General features: G+C 43.0%; 1 protein-coding gene across 5 annotated transcripts in view; it reads right to left on the reverse strand.

Annotated features, from left to right (window-relative positions):
• Positions 1-5702: 5702 nt before the first annotated feature.
• The window catches only part of FRMPD1 (FERM and PDZ domain containing 1), an 89811-nt gene continuing 75501 nt past the window's right edge, over positions 5703-20012 (reverse strand). For all 5 annotated transcript variants that reach the window (XM_066256714.1, XM_066256716.1, XM_066256715.1 and 2 more), the window contains one exon: positions 5703-8255. In XM_066256714.1, coding sequence (XP_066112811.1) covers positions 5872-8255 — 2384 coding nt within the window. In that variant the 3' untranslated portion in view covers positions 5703-5871. The remainder of the gene's footprint in view (positions 8256-20012) is intronic.

Here is a 20012-nt window from a genome sequence, read left to right on the forward strand (position 1 = left end):
GCTGCAGGTGACTATATGACTGTCAAGAACTGGACATTGTGAAATTGGGCTGAATCCAGACTTTTACCACCTCCCATCTTACGGCCTGGGAGTCTCGCGCTATGCTGGGCTTCCCCACAAGCAGCAAGGCCCTTGAGCTGACAGGCTTTCCCTGAGCGACCATTCCCCTTCACCATAGCTGGCTGTCCAGGCTCACAACAGAGCTATCCGGCCTGAGCAGGTAAGGAATGAGTCTAGCTCCTGGCCACTGTCCTTTATCCATCTTTTCTCATATATAAATGAGGAAGCTGAGGCTCAGAGACCTGAAGTGACTTGCCCAACCCTTGTGCTGATAAAAATTTGTCAGCCATTCTTCACTTTATTCCTTCAGTCCTTGAGGTCTTGCTCTTTAAGAAAGAGCCTACGGGCCCTGGCCGGTTGGCTCAGCGGTAGAGCGTCGGCCTGGCGTGCGGGGGACCCAGGTTTGATTCCCGGCCAGGGCACATAGGAGAAGCGCCCATTTGCTTCTCCACCCCCCCCCCCTTCCTCTCTGTCTCTCTCTTCCCCTCCCGCAGCCAAGGCTCCATTGGAGCAAAAGATGGCCTGAGCGCTGGGGATGGCTCCTTGGCCTCTGCGCCAGGCGCTAGAGTGGCTCTGATGGAGGCAAGAGCAATGCCCTGGAGGGGCAGAGCATCGCCCCCTGGTGGGCAGAGCTTCGCCCCAGGTGGGCGTGCCGGGTGGATCCCGGTCCGGCGCATTCGGGGAGTCTGTCTGACTGTCTCTCCCTGTTTCCAGCTTCAGAAAAATACAAAAAAAAAAAAAAAAAAAAAATCTAGAAAAGAAAGATCCTACTATAAATGAGCCTGAAATGTCTCCCACCCAAAGAAACCACAGCACTGTTGGAAGCTACCTTGACCCCACATGCTACCCCCTCTGGACTTTTCTTCCCGCAGCAGCTCCCACCCGGCCCCCAACCCATGCTCCAATCCATTCATTATCTGTTACTGGAGCAATTTTTAAATACTGAAACTAAACATTCTGCCCCACCCCACCGAAGGCTTTTGCAAAAACCCAGCTCTAATGCCTCTTTTCTGCTCAGAAGCTGGCCTTGGCTTCCCGCTCAGCAGGGCTTGCAAAGCGGCTCAGATGGTCTTCAGTGGCTCCCACCACACCAACCAGTCCCTGCACCTTGCACTCAGTCATATTGAATACCTTTCGCCCCTCTCTGCCACTACTCTTGTGTTTCTTTGCTTTGAATGAGTTCATGTCTACTTCCCTGCAACAGAGGCCTCCTAACTGTTTCACTGACTGCTGTCCCAGCCCCACTGGCCCCCATCCATTTGCCAGGTGATTATGTGTCTCCCCTACTGCAAACCGCACCGTGTCTTCCTATCATACTCGGATGTAAAATCTGACCTTCCTAAGGCCTTTGCACGGCCTGGCTCTTGGCTGCCCCTCTAACCTCATCTGTTACTCTTCCTCCAACTTGCTGTGTTCCAGTCACACTTATTTTCCTGAAATGCTTCAAGCACACCAAAGACCTTTGCAGATACTGTTCCCTTTCCTCTCACTTTCTCCATGGCTGACTCCTTCTCATCCTTTCAGCTTCAGCTACAACATTCTTTCTTCAGAGAGGCCTTTCCTGATCACCCTGGGTAAGATTGGCTCATCCCATCCCATTTTGGCACTCTCTTCACTTTCTTTACATCACCTATCATTCAGTCATCTCTCTCTCTCTTTTTTTTTTTTAAAGATTTTAGTTATTTTAGAAAGATGAAGGGGAGGAGCAGGGAGTATCAACTCCCATAAGTACCTTGACCAGGCAAGCCCAGGGTTTTGAACCTGTGACCTCAGTATTCCAGGTCAGTGCTCCATCCAGTGCACCACCACAGGTCAGATCATCTCTTTTTTTAAAAATGTATCTTTCCTACTAATTATAAGTTCCTTGAGGGGACTATATCTATCATGATGATTGTATCCCCAGTACTGCTGCACAGTAAACATGTGTTCACGGAAAAAAACAAATGAGTGATTTTTCTTCTTTCTCGACACATCTCAAACTTACCTTCCTATCTATTAAAGCTAGGATCTGACACACAGTAGCTACTTAAAAATACTTCTTGACAAACTAGTTGTAATTAATGCTTCCTCCTACAGGAAGCCTTCCCTGATCACTATTCTGCCCCCACCCAACAACTTCTCTCCTTTGAGCTCTCACACACTTTATCTGTTCTTTTTGGTGGCCCTGAGCGCACCTTCTGTTGTAGGTCTCTATCTCTACATGTCATCTTATCTCTTGGACCAAGAATACTTGAAAACCAGATTCTCACCCAATTACTTATATCCATAATCCTGCATCAGGCATTGTAGAGGCCCTGAATAGGAACAAGAACAGGGACAGAGTTCAGTGAGGCAAAAGCCACAGTGGTTCTACTCACAAAAGTACTGAACACAGTACCAACGGGCTGAATGCAGCACAATAGGGATAGAATTAGCAATTATTGAGGAGCCACTGCGCCACTTCACCCGCAAGTGTTGTAAGGTACCAAAAACTACAGAATTAATATTAATATTTTAAGAGGCTTGGAGAACATTTTATTAATTTGGGTTAAGGTGTGCAGAGAAATTGTGAGAATAGTCTCTGTACTGTGTGATTGGCATAACCAGGATGGCCCTTGGCATTGTATTGTAAATGCAAAGGGGAGGAAAACATGGATCCCCAGACATTCCACCACACCTGTGCGGAAAGGATAAATGGCTAGCCAGGTACAGGGAGAGAAAAGACAAAATAAACCTTTTCTTATAGCAATGAGCCATTTGCGGGCATTTATCCCCACAGAAACCACCTCTCCTATGTAAATGCATGTGGTTAACATGTGTGACTCTGGACAGAGAGATGGCAGAAAAACACTAGATAATATAGGAATGCCTTTTAATATGTAAAGAGATATCTTTCTACCATTGTGTTGGCTTGTAAATTTTGTTTTCTCCAAAATGATGTATGGCTTGAAAATTTAACATGGTCCTATCATGTTAAAGGACATATGACTATAACCAATAGTGGTAAGGGGCTCTTAATTACAATTTTTGCTTCTGTACTTCCCACTTACAATACTATAAAAACTAAGTAGAACAAAGGGCCAGCACGCTCTCCCTCAGATTTCTGTCGGAGTTGCTGCCGCTTGGCCAAGCTAGACAATAAAGCTTTGATGTGTAATCGATGGACTTTGTTTGTGTCTTCAATGTTTCGGGTCCCTCCGGATTAGGCTTAACAATTATGATTAATCAATAAGTGGGGATATTCGAGCTACTTCCCTTACCCTTTCATCTGCTCTAAAGAAGTTCCCCTTCCTGACTCCCTCATTCTCTTCTTTGCTTCTTGACTTTCTCATTCTCTTCTTTGCTTCCTGACTTCCTCATTCTCCCTGCTTCTATTTTGTGTGTATCAATAAATACCCCTAAGGACTGGGGGTCAGGGCTATCTCATGAAACCGGTATAGGGGATTGTGAGGCAGTCTCCCCTAGGTCCCTCAGTGCACTCCATGTGGTCTCCAAGTAGTCATTTTCTTCACTACAAGTGATGCCCCATGAGAGGAATGGAACCCAAATGACAAGGCATCACCTGGCATGGGTGTGCCATAAATGTTTATGGAAAGAAATGAATCAGCCAGTAGGATGGTGGGTGGGAAAAGAAAGGAGGACTGTAAATGTCCAGTAGTTTCTTAATCATTAAACAAGTAATTTGCATTGCAGACTAGGCAGTCCCACTCTGCCTATTTCATGTAGGGGGCTGTATACTCAATGAAAGTGCTGAATAGAATAACTCCTCCTGTACTTCAGCATCTCAACAGCAATGAGGGGCTTCCCAGAACTTCTGAGACTTAGTGCTCCTCATGAAAACTTCAGAACAAAATACCAGCTTCATACTGTAGCAACTCAAGGAAGTTCATGGACTTGAGGGGAGAGGAAGCAAAGAAAGAGGGAAACAAACATCTGAGTGCTTGTGCTGGAGGCTCCTGCCTTCCCTAATGATCTATTTCTCATAACAATGCTGAGTGTGTATTTTATAACAATCTCTACTTTGGGGTGTTGTGTTGATACAAAAATGTATTCAAGGCATCTAGCACAGTGTAGGCCCTCCCTAAATGAAGACTAGTATTTCCTTTTGACAGATCAGGAACCTGAGACCTATCATAACACTGCCAGGATTCAAGCCCTTATTGAGTTGAAGCCCTAAGCTCCCTTTCCTAAATTTGTGAACATGTAGATTGTGTTCACGTAAACAAGTGATGTAGCTCCTTATAACCTTCTGCTGGTGAAAGCATTCAAGCCCTTTTTCACATCACACAATTTTTAATTTTTTCAATGTCCTGGTGTTCCTATGTTTCATTGCCACGAACTCACTTCAAATCTCTGTTCAAGAGCCTTATTCAAATTTTATTCAAAGTACTCTGTGAAAAGAAATAGGGCTCTAAAAAAATAAATCTTTCCCTGGCACAAGTACTGGTTAATTGTTGATTAGTTAACAAGTTACTGGTAACAGGGGATAGGAAGAATGGTTTTTCTCTTCTTCCAGGGTGTTGCTTTCCTTCTGATTGGAGATCATGTGCAGTGACTAAACCCTTTCATCTCTGCTCCTGTTCTGCAGGGTGAAGGAGAGGGATTAGGGAGCCCTAGGGGAGAAGAACCAGAGACAGCACTGGGCTCACAACTAATCCGGAGCTCCCGAGGGCCAAAGGGACCCCTTGAAAAACTCTAATAGTCCAAGGTGAGTGTCTAAACCACCTATGGCCTGCACAGATAAGCCAGGGGTAAAAAGTATCACAAGGGTAGCTTTAAATCAGGTTTCCTGGGGTCTGAAGGATCTCAAATGCAGGGAAGGATCTCAGAGGAAGAGAGGCAGCCATAACGCTGGGAGTTATTACTTACTATTTACTAGATTGAGTATTTACTAGATTTCTACCCTACAGAGCAGGCACTGTTAATGTCCCCAATGTACAGAAGAGAACACCAAAGCACTGAGGGGTTAAATTGCTTGTCCAAGGTCCCACCAAAGCTAACTAGGATTAACTAGCTCAACTGGGATTAGTAAGAAAGGTACTAAATATATTTATTTTGCACTAATATTATTCTTAAAAAGCCAAATACAATTCAGGGCTTTAACGTTTAACTTTTAACTATTTTAAACAAAAATATGGTGCAAGATTTAGGGGTACAGTCAATTCAGATGAAGCACAGAGCACACCTGAAGAATGTAGCCATGTAGCTAAGGCATTTACTGACACCTTGTGGCAACCTATGCTTATCACAGCTGGGTAGCCAAGATTACCAGGCCTCCTGGTGCAGCTACTGCAAACCAAAACTTGAGAAAGTAGAATCTACCAGATATCACGTTTTCACTCTTATATCCCACAGTTCTTGCCAAATAAGTGTGGTATCAGGAGATTGTGTTTATTGGTGACCCCCCTCACCTTCTTCAAGCATCCCTGCCTTCTTAGGACAGTTTGTGACTTCTTGCTTCCACGCCCACAGGGTATGCTCCTTTTATATAGAATATACACTTTTCTGATGGTAACCTACTTATCTGTGTCCCCAAAGGGTCTGTGAGCATCCTGACCAGGGTGGGACTTGTCTTATTTGTCTATAATTATCCTGGGCTCCTAGCACATAGCTGGGCCCAGAGGAGGTATTCAGTGAATGTATGTTGAATGGATAGGAGTGAATGTTTTGACCCAAACTTATCACTCTGTCTGATTCAGGCCAAGAGTAAGCAGCAGTTTATTTAAATGCTCTAATAGTAAACATTTGAGAGGGTGGGTGGAGGAATGGAAGAGGCTTCTCAGGGAAGAGTCCAGGGCAGGGCAGGGCAGGGAGCCTGGGCAGCTGGCCTGCTCACAGGGCAGTGGATGCCCGGAACTTCTGGGTCAAACAGAACACAGCAGCCGTGAGGGCCGTGCACTGACGGGCCAAGAGTTTCACACTCAGGTCGTGGTAGCCTCTCTCACAGGTCAGCTTGGCGGCCTCTACAAACTGGTGGTAGGTGTACACCACGTCCCTCAGGTTCCCTGCCGCTTCCCTGTGCCGGGCAGAGCAGCGGCTGCAGTCTGTCAACTGGAAGCACAGGCCAGCCAGCTGGACCAGGTACTGGAAGGTGTCACACACGGCACCCTGCATCTCTTCGGGAGACTGGTCCATTCTGATCACATGCTGACAGCTGGACAGGAGCTTCTGGGAGCCCATGCACAGGTGGCTCCGGCTTTCAGAAAAGTGCCAGGTACACTTCTCTGGGGGGTGTTTTTTCCCATTCTCCCAGGAAGCTTCTAAAATGCCTTGTAATTCCAGCAAGCTCTCTGTGAGTCGGATGAAGCCCTCAGGGGTGCTGGCGGGCACAGCTTTCAGTTGTCTCAGAGCCCTGGAGCAGTACTCTGGCCAGATGTGGCTATTCCTGGACAGGGGCACAGCACTGCAGCTGTGGGCCCGGACCGGCCTCCAGGGCAGGGCCAGCTGGCTTCCCGCAGCAGGTGGGGAGGTGAGGGGGACGGTGGAGTGTGCTTCTGAGTCCCTCTCTTCTTCCTCCGTCTCGGGCTGCAGGCCACGGAAGCACGTGGCGTAGGAGAACTGGCAGCTGCACTGCTCCATCCCAACCCTGGGGGACACTGTCTCAGTCACCCCTGCAAACCCCAGAGATGTGGCCATCCTGAGACTGGCAGAAACTTTAGGATGACTTTCTGGGGAAAAGCACAAGAAAGACTTCTCGGCAGGAAGGCAGACACTAGGGCTTTTGTCTTTGCTTTCTGACAGCAAACATTGGTTTGAACCTTCTAAGTGGGGCTCCTCTTGGGGACATGGTAGTGGGCTTAGTAGAGAAGGTCCTGGATTAAAAGAGACCTGCTGAGAAGCATCCTTGGGGGCTGTGTCTTCCCCTTTCACAGAGCTAAGTAGTTCTGCTTTGACCCCGTCCAGAGGGAAGTCTGATGGAATAGTCTGGTTCTCAAGCAAGATATCCGGGTCTAAATCTAGTTCTGCCAATAGTTTTTGTTGTTGGGCCTGGCAGGCTTGGCTTAGGGTTTCTCTGCTTTGTCCTTGGAGTTCTGTTGGGGAGTGTGGTAGGCTCGGCTCAGTCTCGGTTACCGGAGTCTCCAAGGAGAGGGAGGCTATTATTTCATCTTGAGCACTGACACCAATCCTCTGCAGAACAGCATTCAACACATCACCCTTAGGGTCACCTGGATCCTTCCCAGATTCGTCAGGAAATAAGTTGGTGCTGTTTTTGTTAGTAACTTCTCCATCATGTTCCGAAGACAGTTGTCCTTGCTGCTCCTCCTTTGTAGGGAAAGAAGCCATCTTCTCTCCTGAATGTGTTCCACATTCATCACTTCTGGGCCTGTCTGGAGGAGACAACAAGGGTGCTGTGTGTTTGGGGGCAGTTTCTGGCATGTGATTTGTAAACAAAAATCCCAATCCTGTTTCCACCTGGACTCCTTCCAGCTCTGGTGTGTTTCCTGGAGAGATGTTATGTGGCTCTGGGCTGACTGTCAGGCAGACTCGGTCTGGGTTTGGGTCAGTGCTGGAGAGGGAGGACGTGCTGTCCTCAAGTTCTATGGTGAGTTCTTTGAGGTCACTGCCATCTGAGTCTTGAAATGCAGGTAAAGTTGGGGAAGGCTCTGCTTGCGCAGTATCTTGGCCAGATGAACCTGGGTTGGAACAGTTAGGGGTACTTGCTGGGGAACTGGCAACAGTGGCAGTCACAGAAGCACCCCCAGAATTCTCTTTATGATTGGGATCAATCCGGAGGCGAATGGCAGAAATAGAAGACACGCAAGAGTCGATGACTGATTTGGTCTCCATGGTCTCAGGCTCCATCTCCATGACCCGGGAGGCTGGGTTTTTGCTCTTAGCCTCCCTCAAGGGAGCCAGCAGCCCCAGGGCCTTGGTCTCCAGGAGGCCGGGCTCACCTTGCATGTCCTGCAGAGTGGACACAGTTGGGGAGGGTGCACCAAGGGCCAGGTAGGGCTCCCTATTGTAGTAGCACACATCATCCACATTCTCCAGGGAGGCTGATGGCACCAGGGGGAATGAGACCTGACAGGTATAGTCGGTCTGTAGGAAAGACCTTCTTTTTCTCAGGGTCTTGGCATACTTTTTCACCCCTCCCCGTCTGCTTGGCTCCCTTCCCTCTGGTCCAGTTTCCAGGCTGTCCTCAGGGCTGGAAGTGCTGGCCTTATTCTGCATACTGGTGGTGGCACCAGGTTCCACAGCAGAAAGAGCTCCGGGCCCTGAGAATCAAGAAAGGGAAAAGTAGGAGATAATGTCAGAGTAATGGCGGCGTGAGAGATACTCCTGATCTCGCCCCTTGAAATTTCAACAAATTGAACAACCACAACATAGTGAAGGAATTGCATTTGGGCTCACAGGCACATCTGAAAGATCTGCACACTGAATGGACTAAAGGTGAGATGAGGTGAAAAGGGGAGAAGATAAAACACAATGGAGGTTGGCTCTGGAGAGGAAACAAACCCAGACTGGGTTATTTTTCTCTGCCAGACTATGGGGAGGAGGGAAGCTCAGGCTATTTAGATTTTGTCTGAGGGGTATGGAGAGGGACCCCAGAGTGACTGGGCCTCCTTCTGCTGGGAGGAGTGGTGAGATAGAGGGGCAAAGGGGAGATAAACCAAAGCGGCCAGAGCATAGGGTCACAGCCAGTGTTCCCACAGTCTGCCTGCAGCCCACACTCAGTAGAGACAGAGAAAGCTAAAGTCTGGCCCCCAGCCTCCCAGATCCTGCCTCCCTCACCTGGCGGTACCAAGAGTGGCAGAGACAAACCCCACAGCTAGCTCTTCAGAGCCACTCTCAACCCTGAGAAGCTCCACATCCGGTCCCCAGGTCTGTTGAGATGTGGGAAGGAGTGCCTAGAAGCCTGAGATCACCATTGCTAGAGCCGTAATGCAGGAAAGCCAAAGCCATAAAGCCAAAGCTGTAAAGCCCTCAAAACATGCCCCACCAACGTGACTACAGCCCCACCTATATCAGTGTGACAGCAATATCTCAGTGGAGGATAGCCCAGGAACTTTATAGAGCTAAAACTTGTAATACAGCGACACCTACTGGAAGAAACCTCTCAAAACCAAAATTTATTTATTTTTCTTCATTTTTCCCTTTTTTCTTCTATTTTTTCTCTTTCTCTTTTAAGTTTTATTTTCTTTAATTTTTATAAATTTTATTCTTATTGTTTTGGTTTTTATTTTTGTTTGTTTTATCTTTCTGTGTTTTTTCTTCTTTACTTGGCATAATTTTTTAAATTTCTACATTTTTATTGTATTTTTTATTTTTAATATTTTTTAGTTATTTTTTTTGGTTAGGGTTCTTAACAACACCACTCTCAAATGCCATCAAGGAAGAAGATATTGCATACCATGGCTACACGAGGAGAGATGTAGTTCAGAAAGAAAATGAAAAATCTCCAGAAAAAAACAACAACTCAATCACATGGAAACCTTGGAGTTAAATGATAGAGAATTCAAAATTTAAGTTCTGAAAATACTCAACGAGATGCAAGACACCAATAGGCAACTTAATGAGCTCAGAAAACAAAACGAATACTTCACCAAGGAGATTGAAACTTTAAAAACAGAGATAAAGAACTCAATATATGAATGGAAAGCTGAGGTAGCAATTTTGGCTAACAGAACAAGCCAGATAGAGGAAAGAATCAGTTACATCAAAGACAGGTAACTAGAGATGCTACAGAGAGAAGAGGTGAGAGACTCATGAATTAAAAAAACTGAAAGAGCTCTACAAGAATTGTCTGACTCCATTAGAAAGAGCAATATAAGAATAATGGATATATCAGAAGAAGAGAGGAAGAACAGAATGGAGAGCCTATTCAAACAAATAATGTATGAAAACTTCCCAAGCCTATGGAAGGAGTTAAAGCCTCAAATCCAAGAGCAAATAGAATGTCGAGTTACCTCAACCCAAACAGACCTGCTCCAAGGCACATCATAATAAAATTGTCAAAAATCAATGATGAAGAAAGAATCTTCAAGGCTGCTAGGGAAAAGAAGAATATAACATATAAAGGAAAGTCCATTAGGTTATCATCAGACTTCTCAGCAGAAACTCTACAAGCCAGAAGAGAGTGGACCCTAACATTCAAAGTACTGAAAGAGAGGAATTACCAGCCAAGAATACTATATCCATCAAAGTTATCCTTCATATATGAAGGAGAAATAAATACTTTTACAGACATACAGAAGCTATGGGAATTTATCACTAGAAAATCCCCACTGCAGGAAATATTCAAGGGGTTTATTTGATCAAATACAAAGAACAAAACAAATCAAAACTACAAGTAAAAGCTCCAACAAGGTCACAATAAAAAAAAGGATACTCTCTAACAACAATAACATAAAAGGGGAGAGGATAAAGATCTGCAGTAGCAAAGGAGGATGGAGTGCAGGAGCACTCATAAGACAAAGGACTTTTGTACATATAAACATTTTCCTCTTAATAACCTAATGGTAACCACCCACGAAAAAGCTACTAATGAAACACACAGCTTAAAAAAAGAAGAAACGGGAAAGAAGTATGAAATACTACCAAACAAAAACAACTGACAGAAACAAAAAAGAGAAGAACCAAACAAGACACAGAGCTACCAGAAAACAAAACATAAAATGGCTATAGGAAATCCTCAAGTGTCAATAATTACCCTAAATGTAAATAGACTGAACTTACCAATAAAGAGGCACAGAGTAGCAGATTGGATCAAAAAGCAAAACCCAACCAAATGCTGCCTTAAAGAGACACATCTTAGCTGCAAGGATGAAAGTAGACTCAAAGTCAAAGGTTGGAAAATGACTCTCCAAGCAAATAATATCGAAAGAAGAGCAGGTGTATCCCTACTCATATCTGACAACACTGACTTCAAGAAAACAAAGGTAACCAGAGACAAAGATGGATATTGATTGCATAATGATAAAGGGGACATTGTATCAAGAAGACATGATACTTCTTAATATGTATGCACCAAACCAGGGAGCACCAAGATATATAAGACATTCACTAACTGATCTAAAAAATAGAAGCAGACAAAAAAACACAATCATACTTGGAGATTTTAACACACCATTGGCGGCCCTGGCCGGTTGGCTCAGCGGTAGAGCGTCGGCCTAGCGTGTGGAGGACCCGGGTTCGATTCCTGGCCAGGGCACATAGGAGAAGCGCCCATTTGCTTCTCCACCCCTCCGCCGCACCTTCCTCTCTGTCTCTCTCTTCCCCTCCCGCAGCCAAGGCTCCATTGGAGCAAAGATGGCCCGGGCGCTGGGGATGGCTCTGTGGCCTCTGCCCCAGGCGCTAGAGTGGCTCTGGTCGCAACATGGCGACACCCAGGAGGGTCGCAACATGGCGAAGCCCAGGATGGGCAGAGCATCGCCCCCTGGTGGGCAGAGCGTCGCCCCCTGGTGGGTGTGCCGGGTGGATCCCGGTCGGGCGCATGCGGGAGTCTGTCTGACTGTCTCTCCGTTTCCAGCTTCAGAAAAATGCAAAAAAAAAAAAAAAAAATTAACACACCATTGGCAGCTTCAGATAGATCATCCAAACAGAAAGTTATAAAGAAATATTGGCCTTAAACAACACACTGGACCGGCCCTGGCCGGTTGGCTCAGCGGTAGAGCGTCGGCCTAGCGTGCGGAGGACCCGGGTTCGATTCCCGGCCAGGGCACACAGGAGAAGCGCCCATTTGCTTCTCCACCCCTCCGCCGCGCTTTCCTCTCTGTCTCTCTCTTCCCCTCCCGCAGCCGAGGCTCCATTGGAGCGAAGATGGTCCGGGCGCTGGGGATGGCTCTGTGGCCTCTGCCTCAGGCACTAGAGTGGCTCTGGTCGCAACATGGCGACGCCCAGGATGGGCAGAGCATCGCCCCCTGGTGGGCAGAGCGTCGCCCCTGGTGGGTGTGCCGGGTGGATCCCGGTGGGGCGCATGCGGGAGTCTGTCTGACTGTCTCTCCCTGTTTCCAGCTTCAGAAAAAAAAAAGAAAAAAAAAAGGTAAAAAAAAACAAAAAAAACAACACACTGGACCAAATGGACAAATTAAGGAAGATTGAAATTATACCAAGCATATTTTCTGACCATAAGGCTTTGATATTAGAATTCAATTATAAAAAGGAAGTAAAAAAACTCCACAAAAATGTGGAAATTAAACAGCATACTTCTAAAAAATGACTGGATCAAAGAAGTAATAAAAGCAGAGATCAAAAGATATACATAGGCAAATGAAAACGACAACACAACGTATCAAAATTTCTGGGATGCAGCAAAAGCAGTAATAAGAGGGAAGTTTATATCACTACGGGCTTATATCAAGAAACAAGAGAGATCCCAAGTAATCAACCTAACATCACATTTTAAGGAACTAGAAAAAGAAGAACAAAGGCAATCCAAAGTCAGCAGAAGAAAGGAAATAGTAAAACTTAGAATAGAACTAAATGAAATAGAGAATATAAAAACTATAGAATAAATTAATACAACAATGAGCTGGTTCGTTGAAAAGATCAATAAAATTGACAAACCACTGGCTAGACTCACTAAGGAAAAAAAGAGGAAGGGCTCATATAAACAAAATCTGAAATGAAAGAGGAGAAATTACCACAGACATCATAGATATACAATGGATCATAGTAGAATATTATGAAAGACTATATGCCAACAAATTCAACAACCTAGAGGAAATGGATAAATTCCTAGAACCATACAATCTTCCTAGACTGAGTCACGAAGACGTGGGAAACCTAAATAGACCAATAAGCAAGGAGGAAATAGAAACAACTACAAAATCTCCCCCAAAAGAAAAGTCTAGGACCAGATGGCTGCACTAGTGAATTCTACCAAACATTCAAAGAAGATTTGGTACTTATCCTTCACAAAGTCTTCCAAAATATAGAAGAAGCAGTAATACTCCCTAACACATTTTGAGGCCAACATAACCCTGATACCAAAACCTGGCAAGGACAACAACAACAAAAAGAAAACTACAGACCAATATCTCTAATGAATACAGATGCAAAAATCCTAAAAAAAAAAATACTAGGAAATTGAATACAACAACACATTAAAAAATAATACATCACGATCAAGTGGGATTCATTCTAGGAGCACATGATGGTTCAACATATGGAAATTGATCAATGTAATACACCACATCAACAATACAAAGAACAAAAATCATATAATCCTATCAATAGATGAAGAAAAGGCATTTGATAAGATACAACATCCCTTTATGTTTAAAACGCTCAATAAAATCGGAATCGAAGGAAAGTACCTCAACATAATAAAGGCCATATGTGACAAACCATCAGCTAATATCTTAAATAGTGAAAAAAATGAAGGCTTTTCCTCTAAAATCAGGAACAAGATAAGGTTGTCCACTCTCTCCACTCTTATTCAACATAGTTCTGGGAAGTTTTAGCCAGAGTAATGAGCCAAGAGAAAGAAATAAAAGGCATTCATATCAGGAAAGAAGTAAAGGTATCACTTTTTGTAGATGATATGATCCTGTATATAGAAAACCCCAAAGACTTCACCAAAAAACTACTAGAAACAATAAAGTCACAGGATACAAAATCAATATACAAAAGTCTATTGCTTTTTTATATGCCAAGGATGAAACTTTGGAAAATGAACTAAAAAAAATTCCTTATACAATTGCAACAACAACAAAAATACCTAGGAATAAACTTAACAAAGGATGTGAAGGATGTATATACCGAAAACTATAAAACATTATTGAAAGAAATGGAAAAAGACACAATGAAATGGAAAAATATTCCATGTTCATGGATTTGGAGAATGAACATAGTTAAAATGGCCATATTACCCAAAGGAAAATACAAATTTAATGCAATCCCCATCAAAATCCTAATGTCATTTTTTAAAGAAATAGAACAAAAAATCATCAGGTTTGTATGGAATCATAAAAAAACTTCAAATAGCCAAAGCAACCCTGAGGAAAAAGAATGAAGCTGGAGGTATCACACTACTTGACCTCAAATTATATCATAGAGCCAATTAATGAACTCAGGGTAGATGATGGGAGAGTTCATTCATTCACTTAGCAACAACTGCCAGACTCTATGTGCTGGGACACAGAGATGAGTGGGAAATGCATTCCAAGGTGTTCCCAGTCTAGTGAGGGAAAGAAGCATCAACACAAGATCACACAAATAAATACATAATTACAGGCAGTGCTAAATGCCAGGCAGGAAGCACCCAGGGTACTGTAGAAAAATGCGATGGGGATAGGGTGACTTGCCCTACTCTTTTTGTCTGGTTAAAGTTTCTGGAAGAAGAGTGACGTCACGGAAATGGCGCCGTGAGCAGCGCATCCGACAGCTCTCCCCTAAATCACAACAAATTTATCAACTAGAAACAGAAAAATTTATCCTCGGAGCATTCCGGAGTTCCACACAAACTGATAGCGAAAGGACTGTTATCACTTGAATCTGAGAGACGAGCGTGTGGAGGAATCTACCACAGGGACGTTCTTTCAAACCGCAAGGAAGTGCGCCTGTGGTGAGTCAGCCCATATACTTGGGAACCGCGAGCCGCGAGCGGCCGACACGAGCCGCCACCGCGAGCCCCCGCGAACCGCTGCCGCGAGCGGCCGCCGCGAGCCACCGCGAGCAGCCGCGCGCGCCCGGTCCGGTTGCGCACCGCTGACGTTCCCAGCGGCCCGCACACTGCGAGTGGGGGTCGCCGGCCACCGGTGCCCGGAGCGCCCCATTCACGCGTGTCCCTTGGGCATTCCACGCGCCCAGGGCGCCCTGCTGGCCCGCACACCCAGGGGGCTCCATTATCCTGCGCCTGGTGCGGTCCAGCCGCCAGCGGCGGGGCGAGCGGGAGAGGCTTGGGAGATTCTCTCCGTGGGCGGGGCACCTCACCCAGCCATTCAAGCTAACAATCAAGCATTGGGGGAGGGGCGCGCGCAGGCAGCCTAAAATACCTTCGGAAGCACAGCTGCGACCCAATCACTGAAATTAGCTTAACCCATAAAATCTGCGCACCCTCGGTTCTAATTGATAAGATCTCTCTCAGTTCAGCGATCCAAGACAAGAGGCGTGATATTTTTTAGTGCCTCTCGCTAAAGGGGCGGGGGCAACTTCTGATTGATAGAGCCTCCATATTCAGGGATAAACGCTAACAAGAAGGACTTGGCAGATAATAAGGTCTATACTACACTAGTCGTAAGCAGAGACTAGTGCCTCTTCTTCCTTGCAAAAACAGGCTACAAAGTGTGGAAAGCCTGGGTTGAGAGGTCCAACTAAATGATAGGCGCTGAACAGTCACCTTGACAACAATTGACTCCCACCTCCGCTTGATTACACTGGAGGCCCTGACTGTCAGAGCCTTTCCCAAAGCCTTGCACTGAGTGGGGATAGAGTGGGGATTTCCCAGCTCTTTGAGCCTCTTACTCCCCAGGCAGAAGCAGTTGCAGCCTTATAGCTGGATCACCAGGCTGCTAATTCAGAAAGGGGGTACTAGGAGAGAGAACCCAGGAAAGCAAACTCTCTCATCGTTGGACCCTGCAAACGCCAACAAGCCTTTACTTCCAGCAAGACTAAAGCCAATTATATGACATTGCCATAGAATCCCATCAACTGCAAATCCCTACCTAAGAGTGACACAGGGCCAGAGCCTGGGGTACAGAGTCACCGACCAGGAAGAGGGAGAGAAAAGAAAAAGGAAGAAGTTAACCTCTCAAAATCAAGAAAAACCCACAGACTTTACAACTTGATCCACTAATTTTTTGTTGTTGTTTGTTTCTTCTATCTTATTGCCTTTATTTCCTCCACCTCGGTCCTTCTATTCTCTGCCCATCTTATGCTTCCCCTTTCTTGAACTACACTACCCATGAGTGTTGCATTTTATTTTTCTTCTTCATCCTCACCCTCCTTTAAGGTTATACTCCAAAACACTTAACTCTCACTCTCTCCTCTTTTGTTTTTTTTTTGTCTTGCTTTATTTTGTTTTTTTCTCTTCCTATTTTATTTCTTCCTTCGTTTTTCTCTTTTTCTTATTTTTTCCTTTCTATTCGTTTTTTCTTTTCTCATTTTACTTTCCTCCCATATAATCCTCAATCACGAACAAATTAGTTAATTTGGGACTCAAGGCTTTTTTTTTGGCTTTATTTCTCTTTTTTGCTTTTTTTTTTTTTTTTTTTCTTGTTTGTTTATTTTTCTGGCATTTTGGGTCCTCCCAACCCAAGGTCTCCATTGTATTTAGTCTTCGCTCCACTTAATACAACAGATTTTTACTTATTATTTTTATTTTTTCTTCTTTATTTTTCTTTTTTGGTCCTTTTTTCTGGTTCCCTCTTATCCCTCTCATTATATCTCTTAGTTGACCATCACGTACAAGCAAATCATCTTATGCTTGTCTAAGATTTTCTTCCTTTTTTTTTTTTTTTTTTTTTTTTTGCATTTAGTAGGTCCCTACTCCCTTTTTTTTGCCCCTTGAACTCTTCACCCCAAATCAGGCCCTCCATTATAGGCACGATATTTCCCTGAGGAGGGGAGAGGAGGGAAAGAGAAGAGAGAAAAAAAAGGGGGAAATAATAAATTATTACTGTTTTTTTTTTGTGGGGTGTTTTACCTTTTTTTTTTTTTTTTTTTTTTTTTTTTTACTTTTTACTCTTTATTAATTCTAATTAGTGCTATCAATAAGACCACCCTCAGATGCCGATAAGAAAGAGGAAATCGAATATTATGGATACAAAAGAAAGAGAGGTAACACAAATAGATGTGGAAAAATCTATGGAGAAAAGACTTAACATATTGGAAGCCTTGGAGCTAAATGACAGAGAATTTAAAATAGAAATCTTAAAAATACTCAGAGATATACAAGAAAACACAGAAAGGCAATATAGGGAGATCAGAAAACAACTCAATGAACACAAAGAATATATTACCAAGGAAATTGAAACTATAAAAACAAATCAAACAGAAATGAAAAACTCAATTCACGAGCTGAAAAACGAGGTAACAAGCTTAGCTAACAGAACAGCCCAGATTGAAGATAGGATTAGTGAAATAGAAGACAAACAACTTGAGGCACAACAGAGAGAAGAAGAAAGAGACTCAAAAATAATAAAAAACGAGAAAGCCCTACAGGAATTGTCTGACTCCATCAGAAAGAATAACATAAGAATAATAGGTATATCAGAGGGAGAAGAGAAAGAAAATGGAATGGAGAATATACTCAAACAAATAATAGACGAGAACTTCCCAAGCCTGTGGAAGGAACTAAAGCCTCAAATTCAAGAAGCAAACAGAACACCAAGTTTTCTTAACCCCAACAAACCCACTCCAAGGCACATCATAATAAAGATGACACAAACCAATGACAAAGAAAAAATTCTCAAGGCAGCCAGGGAAAAGAAGAGTACAACATATAAAGGAAGGCCTATTAGATTATCATCAGATTTCTCAGCAGAAACTCTACAAGCTAGAAGAGAGTGGACCCCAATATTTAAAGCCCTGAAAGAGAGGAACTTTCAGCCAAGAATACTACACCCATCAAAGCTATCCTTCAAGTATGAAGGAGATATAAAAACATTCACAAATACAGAAAAGATGAGAGAATTTATCAACAGAAAATACTAAAGGGGGTTTTCCAACCAGATTCAAAGAACAAAAGAAAACAACACCACAAGTAACAGCTCCACCAAGAACACAATAAAACCAAACTTAAACTGTGACAACAAAGGAAAAAAAGGGGGGAGAGGATGGAGATTAACAGTAGCAAAGGATGATGAAGTGCAGAAATACTTATAAGATAGGGTACTACAATGAATATGGTAGGTACCCTTTTCATTACTTAATGGTAACCACCCTTAAAAAAACCACCACAAAAACACTTGACTTAAAAAAGGTAGCAACAGAGGAAAGAAGTATGGAACACAAACAAACAAAAACAAATGATAGAAAAACAAAAGAGAAGAATCAAACTAGATACAAAACTAACAGAAAGCAATTTATAAAATGGCAGTAGGGAACCCACAAGTGTCAATAATTACACTAAATGTAAATGGATTAAACTTACCAATAAAAAGACACAGAGTAGCAGAATGGATTAAAAAAGAAAATCCAACTATATGCTGCCTACAAGAAACACATCTAAGCAACAAGGATAAAAACAAATTCAAAGTGAAAGGCTGGAAAACAATACTCCAAGCAAACAACACCCAAAAAAAAGCAGGCATAGCAATACTCATATCTAATAATTCTGACTACAAGACAGAAAAAGTACTCAGAGACAAAAATGGTCATTTCATAATGATTAAGGGGAAGTTGAATCAAGAAGACATAACAATCCTTAATATATATGCACCAAACCAAGGAGCACCAAAATATATAAGACAGCTACTTACTGACCTTAAAACAAAAACTAACAAAAATACAATCATACTTGGAGACCTCAATACACCGCTGACGGCTCTAGATCGGTCATCCAAACAGAGAATCAATAAAGATATAGTGGCCTTAAACGAAATACTAGAACACCTGGATATGATAGACATCTACAGGACACTTCATCCCAAAGCGACAGAGTATACATTTTTCTCTAGTGTACATGGAACATTCTCAAGAATTGACCATATGTTGGGCCACAAAGACAATATCAGCAAATTTAGAAAAATTGAAATTGTACCAAGCATATTTTCTGATCATAAAGCCTTGAAACTAGAATTCAACTGCAAAAAAGAGGGGGAAAAACCCACAAAAATGTGGAAACTAAACAACATACTTCTAAAAAATGAATGGGTCAAAGAAGAAATAAGCGCAGAGATCAAAAGATATATACAGACAAATGAAAATGAAAATATGACATATCAGAATCTCTGGGATGCAGCAAAAGCAGTAATAAGAGGAAAGTTCATATCACTTCAGGCCTATATGAACAAACAAGAGAGAGCCGAAGTAAACCACTTAACTTCACACCTTAAGGAACTAGAAAAAGAAGAACAAAGACAACCCAAAACCAGCCGAAGAAAGGAGATAATAAAAATCAGAGCAGAAATAAATGAAATAGAGAACAGAAAAACTATAGAAAAAATCAATAAAACAAGGAGCTGGTTCTTTGAAAAGATCAACAAAATTGACAAACCCTTGGCAAGACTCACCAAGGAAAAAAGACACAGGACTCAAATAAATAAAATCCAAAATGAAAGAGGAGAGATCACCACAGACATCATAGATATACAAAGAATTATTGTAGAATACTATGAAAAATTATATGCCACCAAATACAACAATCTAGAAGAAATGGATAAATTCCTAGAACAATACAACCTTCCTAGACTGAGTCATGAAGAAGCAGAAAGCCTAAACAGACCAATCAGCAGGGAGGAAATAGAAAAAACTATTAAAAATCTCCCCAAAAATAAAAGTCCAGGCCCAGACGGTTATACTAGTGAATTCTATCAAACATTCAAAGAAGACTTGGTTCCTATTCTACTCAAAGTCTTCCAAAAAATTGAAGAAGAAGCAATACTTCCAAACACATTTTATGAGGCCAACATAACCCTCATACCAAAACCTGGCAAGGATGGCACAAAGAAAGAAAACTACAGACCAATATCTCTAATGAATACAGATGCTAAAATACTAAACAAAATACTGGCAAACCGAATACAACAACATATTAAAAAAATAATACATCATGATCAAGTGGGATTCATCCCAGAATCTCAAGGATGGTTCAACATACGCAAAACGGTTAACGTAATACACCATATCAACAAAACAAAGAACAAAAACCACATGATCTTATCAATAGATGCAGAAAAGGCTTTTGATAAAATACAACACAATTTTATGTTTAAGACTCTCAACAAAATGGGTATAGAAGGAAAATATCTCAACATGATAAAGGCCATATATGATAAACCATCAGCCAACATCCTATTAAATGGCATAAAACTGAGGACTTTCTACCTTAAATCAGGAACAAGACAGGGTTGTCCACTCTCTCCACT

The sequence above is a fragment of the Saccopteryx bilineata genome, chromosome 2, assembly GCF_036850765.1.
Source record: "Saccopteryx bilineata isolate mSacBil1 chromosome 2, mSacBil1_pri_phased_curated, whole genome shotgun sequence".
Lineage (NCBI taxonomy): Eukaryota > Metazoa > Chordata > Mammalia > Chiroptera > Emballonuridae > Saccopteryx > Saccopteryx bilineata.